At 39.9% G+C, this 13497-nt stretch overlaps 1 protein-coding gene across 25 annotated transcripts in view; it reads right to left on the bottom strand.

Moving 5' to 3' along the window:
* Nucleotides 1–13497, bottom strand: part of ptprdb (protein tyrosine phosphatase receptor type Db) — a 176949-nt gene that overhangs the window by 4969 nt on the left and 158483 nt on the right. For 13 of the 25 annotated variants that reach the window (XM_039792332.1, XM_039792249.1, XM_039792079.1 and 10 more), the window contains 7 exons: nt 10867–10890; nt 9119–9238; nt 8154–8308; nt 6145–6430; nt 1651–1829; nt 1248–1374; nt 485–610 (listed from right to left, as the gene is read on the bottom strand). In XM_039792332.1, coding sequence (XP_039648266.1) covers nt 485–610; nt 1248–1374; nt 1651–1829; nt 6145–6430; nt 8154–8308; nt 9119–9238; nt 10867–10890 — 1017 coding nt within the window. The remainder of the gene's footprint in view (nt 1–484; nt 611–1247; nt 1375–1650; nt 1830–6144; nt 6431–8153; nt 8309–9118; nt 9239–10866; nt 10891–13497) is intronic. The other 12 variants (XM_039792413.1, XM_039791999.1, XM_039792480.1 and 9 more) reach the window with 1 other exon arrangement.

Here is a 13497-nt window from a genome sequence, read left to right on the forward strand (position 1 = left end):
CACATGTTTATATTTATTTTATTTTATTTAAGAAGAGACAATGCACATTAATTAACATGAGCACTTGAGTCAATTCAATTCAATTCAATTTCAATTCAATTTTATTTATAGTTTCAAATATAACAAGAGTTATCTCGAGACACTTTACAGATAGAGTAGGTCTAGACCACACTCTATAATTTACAAAGCCCCAACAATTCTAGTAATTCCCCCAAGAACAAGCATTCAGTGCGACAGTGGCAAGGAAAAACTCCCTTTTAGGAAGAAACCTCGTCAGACCCAGACTCTTGGTAGGCGGTGTCTGATGGTGCCGGTTGGGGGTGTGATGAACAGTGGCAATAATAGTCACAATAAAGATAATGGAACAGAGACTACAAATGGTAGTCCAACATGTAAATTTGTCAGATTTAGCCATACAGGCTAATTTTCATCTGCAGTCCCCTGATGACACACAAACACAAACACGCACAAACTGATGACTCACCCTGGCATCAGTGACTTTGAACTCTCGGAGGATGTACTGGGGCATGTTGTACTCGGCCATGGGATCCACCACAAAGTACTGGTACCTGGCTGAGCGCTCTGCGGGCCAGTACTGGTGACACTTCTCCTGCATGAGGACAGCACAGAGGCTTCTGTTCAGAGCTTTACATCATGTCTGATGGATTCAGTGTGTGGAGAACAATGTCTGGCTACTTTGTCATAGAGATTTCTTCCTGACTGAATGAAATCCAATATTCACTTGAAGATTGTCTTGTGTCAGATGAGATATGATGTTCATGAGATATAACTCACGCCATTATTTCTTTCTCACTCAATAACTGTGTTGCTTGCATTTTGTAATGATTCATATACTGTTTTTAATAGTTTATCAGATATTACAGATATATTATTCATTTTCTAAAATAAATAATTAAAAATAATGAGCCTTAAGTATAGCACAAAGTGTGATATTGTATATTACCGTACACGTTTGGGTCAAATTGATCATGCAATCAAGAACAAATCCCTATCTCATATTTTGGGTCGATGTGCATAGAAACCACGTCCATCGTTTATGAGCTGCAGCTCACCTAAAATAATGTAATTGGTCTTTGGGCTTTGGGCCCTACAATCACCAGAGCTACAAGCCTTTACAGCATCAGTAGACGTTTGCTTCCCAGTAGAGCCAATCCATACTTACATGTACCCTACATAGTGTACCTGATTACCTAATTGTGTTTATGTGTGTGTATTTGTATCCATACCCGTCCCATTTCTCTCAGTTTGGTTAGCATGACAACTATGGTGGAGTTGTGTTCCCATAGCATCCTCCAGTAGTCCTCTGTGGTCTCAGCCAACGGGCCTTGGGTTGCTATGTAGGCCTTCTGCTGCCTACAAAAACACATGAATTCAAAATTGTACATGAAGTTACATACTACTTACTGATTCCCCCACTCAACACACACTGGAGCAGACAATGCAAGAACATTTTCAGTGTGAACAGACAACATAGGTTTATCTTATCTTGTCTTATCTATGCAGAGTTAAAAAAGCTCTGTAAAGACCTTTGCGTCTTCATACAGTAACTGAACTAAACCTTAAACTTAAATGCCAACAAGAAAATAAGAACATAAAAAAATAATAATTTCAGATCAGTTTCTTTCTAACCTGTATCCGTCGATGAAGCTGGCGTTGATGTAGTCAGATCCCTCCACTCCTCTGATTGGCTGCAGACACACACGTGTGGTCTCGTAGGGCATGATGTTCACCAGCCGGTTCTTGAACTTGTTGCATGGCAGGTTGGCACTCACGAACCGTGATGTGTGGGCCTTGGCACTGGCCAGACGCTGTAACAGAAAATAAATCAATATTTTATAATATTACACTGACGGACAATATGAAGAAATGTTTACAGATCCTTAGATATGGGCCTAAGAAGTAGTGTTGGTGAGAGCAGCCAAAACCCAAAGAAAAAGGAAAAAAGGGGAGAAATGGAAAGAAAGAAGGATGGAAGAAAAGTTCAGGCAAATTCAAGGACCTCATTCAAATGTATTTAGCACAAGCCTTGGTTTCCCACTGGCATAAAGGACAACTGAGATTAGAAAATCAGATTGACTCAGCAGGCCTCAGGATATTTAGTCAGACATCTTCAATTGAATAAACAAAAGGGGCAATATAGGGGGACGAGGGCAGCGGTAGGGAATAGGAGAGGGAATGTAATAAAATGAACGAGAGGAAGAAAGAAGAAAATCAAGAGTTGGGGGTGGCAGGAAACCACAAGGCCCCACACTGTCTCAACGCACGTATGTGAACCACAGTTGATCCTTCACCAGCGAAGGAAAAAAAAACCTGGAACACACACATTCATATGGATACGTGCAGAGACAGACGTGAGCACATACTGTACACTCTCCCTCACACTCGACCATTCAATGACATGGCTTAAAATGAAAGACCGAACAACGGAGAATAAGCAGAGGGAAACCGCAGACTCTGGGGGGAAACAATGGGGTCTCATGAACTGAGCTTGACCATGTGGGAAAAACAGCAGTACCTTATTTTCTTACAGACAGATCAAACTAAATCCTACACCAACCACAAGTTCACCAGTTCATATTGGTACTCCAATATATATATATATTTGGTATATATATACATATATATACACAAAGTTCCCATTGCCAACGATAGTAATTCCTCATGTGATTTGGTTTGAATTTGACTCTTGGGCTTATCAATAGGAGTCTGGCACAAGCACAACACTTTTTGTTGCTTTGATACATGCCCATTATTTTCCCCATCTGTTAAGCTTAGATAAAACCATGCCCTGTTGGCAACCTCTCTCTGAAAGGAAACAAAAACAGTGTCTTAATAGGGTGTTGGATTACCGAAAGCTGCCAGAACAGCTTTCTCACACACATGCTTCAACTTTCTTTTTATTTGAATGATGCGATGCTGCTCCTGCATGAGAAATTCCATCCTTTTGGTGTTTTGTTGATGGAGGTGGAAAGTGCCGATTCTATCCCATACGTATTTGAGTGAGATGAAATGTGGTGACTATGACACCTATGGCATATGTTTTACATCGATATAAGGCTTCATTGTCATTCTGAGGAGACCGCTGCCATTAATACAGGAACGCCGGAGCATAGGATGAAGGAGATTGCCTAGAGTGACTTTGTGTTTACTTTGCCCTCTGAGCGTCTGGCCAGACATAAACCATTACAGGAAAAAAATGTAAGCCACCTGCTTTCAATATATACCTGTATGGCTAAATTCTCTTTCCACCCAACCAAACCAGCTCACTAAATGTTTGAAAATGCCAATATGACCTTTCCCTAAGATTTTATTATAAACTGCAACTTTCCGGCCGACATTATATAGTCTTTCCGTGTATATCCATCAAACGTTCAAAACTATGATGCTTGCTTAAACCCTCAGTAGAACTCCCTTACCTTGGTTTCGAAAGGTGCAATCCCATAATCCCCGTCAAATCCAACCATCTATCCTGAGTATATGAAACTCTCAGAGGGGGAACCGCTAACAGCCCTGGGAAAGCTGCTCAGTGACTATCAAGGTCAGGAATTCCAGGATCATACATACTGTATGTCTCTGTGGAGAAGGTTGTTTTCAAGCAAAGATAATTATCTACCGATAAAATTCCCAGCAGATACTAAATAGGTCACTTCCAGGTTGAGATTGGCTGCTTTTTTTTAAAGGTCAAGAATTTAATTTGATCCTCAACCTTTAAGTCAACATGGATAAGACATGCTGGAGGTGCTCAGAATCATGTTGAGTTTCAACATCTACATTTACATGGTAAATGAGCAAACTCAATCAGCTGAGGTTGACCCTGTCATACAGTCGAAAGCTTAAATAGGCTTTGAGGTGAGATTGTTTCGTGGACATCATTGTCGTTGTCTGATGGGGTGCGTTCTAGACATTACACAGACATGTAAGACAGAAATGTTTGCTGTTTCAACTGACTATATGAACTATTATGTCACTGTGCATTTATCCCAGGTGCTTTTGTTCTTGAGCTGTAGTTGTGCCATTTGACATCAAGCATGTCACGGAGGACACAATATTTGACAGAAAGAACATATTAAAGGAAGAGTTAAACATTTTGGGAAAAACGTTGATTATCTTTCTTGAAGAGTCCAATATGCACTGAAAAAATTTGGAAACTTGAGATATTTAATTTTATTTGGCAATGTGATGTGTTTATCAATGAGGGATTTGAGAGGAGGAGGGCATGATTTACACGTAATCTGGAGAGAACATAAGTCTTCTGGACCCACAGTCCGCTGCTACACAGCTAGCATATGATAATGTCTTTCATGAGTTCATGTGTAACTCCCAAACAGCAAGTTTGTTAAGGTAAGTCTGTTTATCTCTGCCTGGTTAAAGTTAACTTAACCTACGTTATGCTGGTCTGCTGTAAGAAGCGCTAACATTGGCCAATGTCAGCTATTGTAGCTAACATTAAAGTCAGAGACAGAGAGAGAGAGAGAGGGGGGGGGCTGGAGGGGCTGAGCAAATCAATGAGCTGGGTGACTCTACAATGAAATAAGATTTTACCCATTTAAAATAGTATAAAAAACAAAAAACAATTTGTAGCGGTCAATGTTGATATTGTGATGGGCCGACACAAATAAATCAATGTATGGCAACACTTTTAAAGTGAAAAGAAATCTTTTGACTGAACTTTTTTTCAGGCCAAATCATAAGCTGTTCACATCTAACTATACAGACAGCATCCCTTTTGCGATCGCGCCCTATTGGTTTTTAAATGTACAACAAGATGCAAACAGCAAAGTAAAGGGAGTATTGCGAGTGTTCTCTTTTCCTGATGAACAAAACAATATTTCAGTACCATCCCACGACTAACCATTGCTCTTCCTTTCTACTGCAGCAATCATATTGTATTTTTACTTCAGGCCAAAAGTGTTTAAAGGGAAATTTTTCAAATCTATAAAATCAAGTTTGCAAGACTTCACTGTTTTTATTCAAGGGCTACCAATAATGAAACATATATAACTTTTCAATAAAGGTTTTTTATTTTTTTAATTCAAACAAATTTTTTTAGCAGAAAAATAAGTACAGTAACACTTTTTGAAAGGCTACTTTTTCAGCCTTTTGGCACTGAAACCATAGGCATGAAGATTAGCTACACCTGATGCCTGTTTCAGGTCTTTTCCTGAAGCACCAACATACAGTCATAACCTACTGTTGTTAAAAGTGAAACCAAAATATGCTATAAAGCTGTCTGTGCGTCATAGCACAAACACGATTGACCCTCTTACACAACGATTTGCGATAATGACAAATAGTCTATTGCATGATTGTATTATTATTATTATTATTATTATTATTATATTTTATGTTAACACGCTCAGTCAAAACCTTCCGTCGCGAATTGTGAAAGATTGTGGACATGTCTTAACAGACGGGATAATAAATTGCATTCCGTACGGTTTATAGTGCATCGCTTTACACATAACGTTACTTGCATTGATTAAAAACTGTAAAAATATAGGCTACATCGGGTGGCATAGCAGGCTATCTGTTTAAGCCATAGCAGGTAACCAAAATGAATGACCTCCCTTGAAGAGTTCGCAATAGTAAGAAATTGTATACATTAATGCACGGAGAGAACCTAGCCTACATTTCTTGTCTCCCTCGCACATAGAGCTCACAATCAATCATACCCCAAAAAGTTCAACAGATTGGCCTACCTTATCAACTGTCTCGATTGTGTCACTATAATCCAGACGTGTTTTTTAAGCAAACGGGCTAATGAGACAAGCGTGTAGCTAGGCTACAGCGTAAACAAAGCGAAACACATGGCTAACGCATCTTCTTGAGCTGCTGTCACTGATTGAGACACAGGAAGGAATATATATATATATATATATATATATATATATATATATATATATATATATATATATATATATATATATATATATATATATATATATATAGTGTAGCGACCCCTTATGTCTGGCCTTCTCTGTGGCGAGGGGCAAGAAAAAGGCAACTCTCCCTTACAGAGACCAGTGAAGTGTCACATTATCATCATTAATCGGTTTTATGAACCATTGTAAATCAGTCAGACCACATTTTACAACCTTCAAGGACATGGCGGTTGGTCCTCACCTTGAACTCCAGCTCCATGCCGGTGACATTCTCTCCTGGTTCAATCTGCGTCAGCTTCTGGATGTAGGAGTAGAGGTTCCTCGCAGGGACCTCTGTGTTTCCGCAGGTCACAGCCTCCAGCAGTGCGTCATGAATGAAAATGTACTGGTCCTCTGTCTGGACCATGTAGTTCCTCTGGGAGCGCATCAGTGTGACATGGCCGTAGATGTCGATGGTCTTCTCGTGCTTGATCCGCTCCGCCATGGCGTCGATCACAATGAAGCAGCCTGTGCGACCCACTCCAGCACTGAGCCAAAATGCAGAGGAAAAAAAAGGGGTACAAGGTGGTGATGTGATCTCTCATAACATGTGAGTGTGTGCTGTGTCTTAAAAACCTGGTACAAATCTGTCCCTCTTGCCTATTGCAATAGTTTTAACATACTTTGCCTGAATCAACTAAGTATCACAAAGATGCCAGCCAGCAATATTTCCAACAAAGGACGTAAAAATTGACATCAGCGATGAGTCAGCATCACCGTCTGACTGGCATTATGAAGATATCCTGTCCTATCGACATACAATCCAGAAATATAATACATTTAGCTACCCACCCAAACATTTCACATTTTTGCAGTGCTAGTGGTGAAACACCCTGACCAAGCAAGTTTCCGAAAGTGAATAAAAACCTCTTTATATGGTCAAATTAATATCAGTGTGTATGTGTGTGCGCACGCACTAGCATGTGTGTTGTTCAGGTGGAATGAGATTTGGTCCATTGTTTGATACAGAGGCTGCTTGATATGTTAAGGCACATTATGATGGAGTCTTGCTGGGATAATTAAATTTGACTGATAATCCTGTTAGATACTCCATCTGACTGCTATGGAAGATTAGGAAGAGCTCCTCTCCTGCCAACCTTTTCACCCCCGCCCTCATCTCCCTGCTTCTTTATCTTTTCCCCAAGTACCCTTCCAACACTCTCACACCAGCCACGGCACTTTTTCACTCCCGCATTTTTTTTTAGACTCCATTTTCTCTCCACCTTTCCTTTTCTTTAATTCATCATTTCCATTCATGGTGTCCTGGATTTGACCTCACCTTCTCTCTCATTCTGCACATATCTTCTCCTCTAACTCCCAGTCACTCGCAAACTCTGCCTCTCAATCATTTCTAAATCCCCTTTTCTTCCCTTCCTTCTCTTCCTTCCACCATCTATATCTCACTAATTCTTCCTCCTGAGAGCTCTGCTCCATATTCCCTCTGCTACCCTCTATCTTTTCTGCTTCACTCCCTGGTAAAAACAAACATCAGCTTCATTCCAGCTCTAGAACTCAACATTGTACCAAGACTAAAATGACAATTTCCCACAATCTTTCTCCAACAAACATTAGCCTCCTGCTGCTCATTTAAATATAACTTCACCAGCTTAAACTGTAAATAGTGAACACTGAAAGCTACTTATGGAAAAAAGGGTCAGCATGGCGGCTGCGGTTGTTGTAAAACCTTTGCGATGATAGCTGTTGTTTAGGCAGGAATATGGGTGTCTTAGCCAGTGAGGATGGTTTGGGGTTTACATAATGGCAGCTCAATCTCATTTCAGTTCAGGACCTATGAATGATTTTATACAAGTGCTCTTGGACTCTTGTTGATTTTCACTCCTGGGCTTTTCAAAATGATGTTGCCAAGTAAAACCCAAAATAACACACACACACACACACACACACACACACACACACACACACACACACACACACACACACACACACACACACACACACACACACACACAAATGTATTTTCTCTTTTGGTCAGGGACAACTGGATTGTTTTCCTTGGTTATTTTAAGAATTAATTTAGTACAGTGAATTACAAGAATTTTCAAAACTAAACCATGGATAAAGCACTGACACACACACACACACACACACACACACACACACACACACACACACACACACACACACACACACACACACACACACACACACACACACACACACACACACACACACACACACACACACACACACCTGCAATGGACGACCATGGGACCGGCATCTGGAGGGTTGCAGGCCTTGACCCTGCGTAGGAAAGCCAGGAAGGGGGTGGGGTGTTCAGGCACCCCGTGGTCTGGCCAGGCGGTGAACTGAAAATGACGAACCTCACGTTTCTCATTGGAACCACTCTGGAAAAGCAGACGCACATGTTGAAGATAAAGCTGGTGTTACTCTAAATTTGTGTAATTGTCAACATACAGTACATATATAGTCTCCCATGAAAAGACCAAACCAACAATGTGTTCATCTGTGGTACTCAGCTCCAGGTGCATTTGTTTCACTGAATATGTAAATCTTTTAAACAGGTTTTAAAAGGCTCAGTAATTTCCTAGAAAAGCTGGGAAACATTGTTAATATGAGTAAAAAGTTTATTTTTTGGGATTATTTTTCAGCCACTGAGTATTTACAGCAGCAGGACGGTGTATGTGGGACTGACTGAAAATAAACTACAGTGCTCATATGGTAATAATAATGTAGCAGAGAACAACTGTATTTATTAGTTTTTGGGCAATGATGGAGGTCTGTGGCGTGAGGAATAAGCTGCAGTACATCAGGCGTTGGCTCTTTGACCAGTACTTGTTAGTAGGATCAATTGATTGTTGGTTTTGCTGTGATTTGTTGAGAACAAGAAAAATAGAGATTATCACCAGATCTCTCCTTTAAAATGTACAACAATAATTCATGGCTAGCATTTTCAATTAAACAATTAATAATTCTAAGAAAAAATAGGCCTCTATTATGGATGATGACTCCTTTTAAATCTATGGAAGGATAAATAATGTATGAAAAGGTAAAAATGTTGGGTCACAAATGGCAAGTGTATATTCATGTGACATGGCCACAGTATCAAGCACAAACACACAAACTAGTGTGCATAAATATTTCAACAGATCAATACACACAAGCCCCATTACACTCCACTGCACATGTCAGGTTACCTTGTAAAGAGCGAAAGTCCTGACAGAGTAGGTGGCCAGCTCTACTGTGTCCAGCAGAGTGATCTGGATGAGGCCGTACGTCTCTGTGCCCCGTGTTGGCCAGTACTGATCACACTTCACCTACATGGGGAAGAGGGAAGAAGCTGTGAGAGATGCAGAGCAGTTTGTATGTATATCTGTACACATTTTTGTGAAAGAAGAGAGAAAGATAGAGCTGACTTGGGTGAGTGTGCTCGTGTACAGAGGCAAAAAAGGAGGAGGGTGTTGAAGCAGATCTGTGAGAGTTTTTTTTGTGCAAAATTCAGACAGTAATGTTTGGAAAAAATTTGCATATAGTGACAACCCAGCGTGTGAAAGCGGTTTTAGTAAGTGTGTGGGGTGAAGAGTGACAGAGAGAGAGAGAGTTCTGCTTTCTGGGGTGTTATCCTGCATCCGTTGTGCTTTAAATACTAAACACTGTGTGGCATGAAAGTGATACCTGAAGTTCAGCCCTCACATATTTGACGCTTTATATCGCCCTACATTCCAACCTCACAAATCCCTACGAAATTACACCCGGCACACCAAATCCCAGCATCCACGAACAACATAAACATCAAGAACTCCCCTGTATCAAGCGGTCATATTTGTAGTTCTTCAGCTCAGCTTCGGAGACCACAGAGGAGAGAAGAAACAATCCCAGAGGAGGGGGAAAGGGGGGTGGAGGGCCCTGGCAGAATCAGGCCAAACCAAACGTTATGTGCTGATCCCTCCAGTCCTCACATTAAAGACAGCAGGGAGCTCAGCTCAGCTCGCTCTGCATTCCACTGCTCCAGACTGGGGATTATGCGTTTTGGCCCGGGACGTTCAGGCTGTAATTACAGCTTTTCAACTGTTGTTTTCCCACCAGACCTTAAGACACTGTGGGGACAGGAATGGTGCTCCACATAGTGGGGCCAGACCCCTGCCAAACACTAAACAGGTTTCCTGGTGTGAAGACTATATTATCCATTGATATTATCAGCACAACTGTGCCCTGCTCTTGTGTGGTTTGATTGGTGCTAAAAGGAAGGATACTGGCAATATTCCCACGGTGGGACCATCTGTGTTGTTAATGCGTAAACACATAATGGCATAATGTTGAGAGGTGTTAAATGAGATTAAATCATTTTCTCCAACAAGCAACCCACTACTTCCTAAAACAGTAGATATGGAGGTAGTGGGCTGATAATAAACAGTATATTCGAATTGACTGCTTTCACTGTTTCATTGCATAAAGTTGTCATGACTTTATTGAATTTAGAAAATGTATTTCACCAACTAAAGATTCATCATGTTTACGAGACAAGTAACAGCCTACAGATTACAATTAGGTGCTCTGCAGTCCTTCATTCTGTAGTGACTCCGCATCAGAACTACAGATTTTTCATAAAAGTAGCCAGCGTGTAAAAGACTCTTCTTCTTTCTACATCATTCTTCTTTCCACTAGACAGGTGGTGATCATGCAAACTGTAAACACTAATGTGCACTGGTTCTGACCTGCAATGGTTACAATAAAACCTATTTCCCAGCAAGTTAACTAGGAGTGCCTTGTGGTGAGTTGAAAACAATTCTGCATTCTCACTCAATGCACTAGCTATTGCACATAAAAGGGGAGGAGAGGCAGCAAAAATGGCACTGAATAGAGGAAAAAAGGTAAAGAGAAAAACCAGGTGAGGCGAGGTTGCATTTTAAAAGGGATTAGCAAAGGAGAGAAAGAGAGGTCTTGCCTTAGAGAAGAAATAAGAGGGCATCTGAGGGTCAAACAGACACAACAGAGACAGTTGGAAAAAGTTGAAAAGGAAACTGTTTCAACACAAGACAGGTTAATAGGAAAAGAAGCACAGATGATAGGAAAGGATCATTTTCTGAACATGGGCACTGGACATAATTGGTTAGCACATAATCATGATTCATACCTCAAGCCATTCTTGTTCATCTTATTCTAACATGACATTCTAATAAAATTGAGTTTTTACTCAAGCGCATATTCTGTTAACAGCAAAATGCCTTGAAGCTAAATTATTTTCTAATTCATTACGTAGCCCTCATTTAGCTGTTCTTGTAATTCCCTTAGGTCTTGCTCACCCACCATTATACACATTATGTTCTACTGTATTCTATTCCATTCTAATCAACTACATGCCACCTTGTCATGTCCTACATGCACACTCAAACTTCTCACTTAACCACGGCACCTCGAGCTTGGTCACCATAACAATCACGGTTGTATAACCTATTTTCTTACTACATGACCTGGTCCTTATGTCCTCTCCTTGTCTGTCCTATTCTGTTTAGTCCATCTGGACTCTCGTGTCCTTCCAACATCCTAAAAAATGATCATTCTGCCCTGCCCTGGCCTGTCTCGTACCTCCTTACTGCTGTCAAACCAACCATATTCAATCCAATTCTACCCTTACTCAACTTTAACCTAACTGTACATTATTCCTCTCATTTTACTGTAATTTAACCTTCAAAAACTGCTGGGTCCTACTCAACTCTATTATACTTCAAGCTCAACCTGACATCCCTCTTGCACAACTTATCACAACATATCCTAACATACTCTTCTCTTCCATTCCTGCATTATATTCAGTAACATTTTATAATAACCATCGTTAATAAGTGATGAATTCATAGTTAATGAACACATATAATCAAATAATCATCTCTTCTATAGCTCGCCAAAAATATTTAACGGGGCCAAGTTAATGTTACTTGATGCTTTATAAACCACTTATTAATCATTAACTTAATATTATAAACATTAGTTGCAACTTTATAGTAACTTTAAGTATGAACTATCTATCTAAATTAAGTAAATTAACACAATTAAAATAAACTTATTATTTGATATTACACTAAACCAGAGGTGTCAAACTCAACTTTACTAAGGGCCACACTGGAAAATGAGAATCATATCAAGGGCCAGACATGTATAGTTCATTGAAAGGATTTTATTAAATCTAAAAGTCAAATATCTTTGACTATATTATTGCATGTCTCATATAGCCTTCTCACTTACAGTTTAGTCGACATAAAGCCCTCAAAAAGTCAGCAAAAAAGTTCCTGAGCCATCATAGAATTTAGCAAATCAAGCAAAAATGATTACATTTTTTACAACAACCTATTTAACGGCTGGAATATGCAAACTGATTGGCTGTTTGGAAATGTCTTAGTCACAACATCAAAATCTGCCAAATTCTGCTTTTGTGTCGTGTACAGTAATTACAGTTTGAAAACAGTTTCCCGTCTTTTTGGTTTGGTGCACAAAGGTGGGCCAAAATTGATTGTGAACCTAAATTGATATGCGGGCCTTGACTTTGACACATGTGCACTAAACTAATGATAAAATAACATGAATCATAACATTAACACATTTCTTTTTTAAGATTATTTTTTGGGCATTTTTAGGCCTTTATTGACAGGACAGCTGAAGACATGAAAGGGGAGAGAGAGGGGGAATGACATGCAGCAAAGGGCCGCAGGTCTGAGTTGAACCCTGGCCCGCTGCGTCGAGGAGTAAACCTCTATATATGGGCGCCCGCTCTACCAACTGAGCTATCCGGGTGCCCAAATTTACTATCAATTTACCATTTATTAGTAATGGTTATTAAACATCGTTAGCTTATACGCAGTCCTACTCTACACTGTACCTAGTTTACCCTTTTCTGTGCTGACAGTGGGACGTTGCACATTGTCACTGATGTTCTTCAGACATTTCCCTAATCATCTGAAAAGCAGAATGCTGCAGGTAAAGCAAATACCTAACACACTGCATGTACAGCATTAAGCCTACCTGAGCAACTTTCTTGCTAATGTAAACTTGCACAAAGACCCAAAAAAGGTGCTACACTTGCTTCATAAAAATATATATTTTTCTTTTAAGGATGTAAAGATTGTAGTAGTGTTTGTGTGTTTGGCCTTAATTGTAAAATATGTATTCCTGACATAACAATCAATATGTAATCTATACGTATGTTTACACAATGTTTCAAAAAAGTTTCAAAAAAGTGTATGATAAAATCTTTTTCATGTTCCACTTTCTTTAACTATTACTTATGTACAGGTTTGGCTGGAGAAAAATGTTTATCCTACGTATTACTTGACCCTACCCTACTACATGTACTCTCTATCCCACACTTATGCACCCACTCACTGCCACTCAAGTCTTCCTTTCCATGTGATACTCCACATCATGTATGCTACTATGTCTTGTGTTCTGTGCTATCTGTGCACAGCCTACCATCTGCTGTCCTATTCCAGCTTTTTGCCAAAAACTGCTACTTAATATTGCATCATGGTATCCTAATATTTGCTCCTCCTCTTCTCTTGGGCATCAGTATTGTGTTGGCTTAGCA

This window comes from Perca fluviatilis, chromosome 1 (assembly GCF_010015445.1).
Source record: "Perca fluviatilis chromosome 1, GENO_Pfluv_1.0, whole genome shotgun sequence".
In the NCBI taxonomy this organism is placed as follows: domain Eukaryota; kingdom Metazoa; phylum Chordata; class Actinopteri; order Perciformes; family Percidae; genus Perca; species Perca fluviatilis.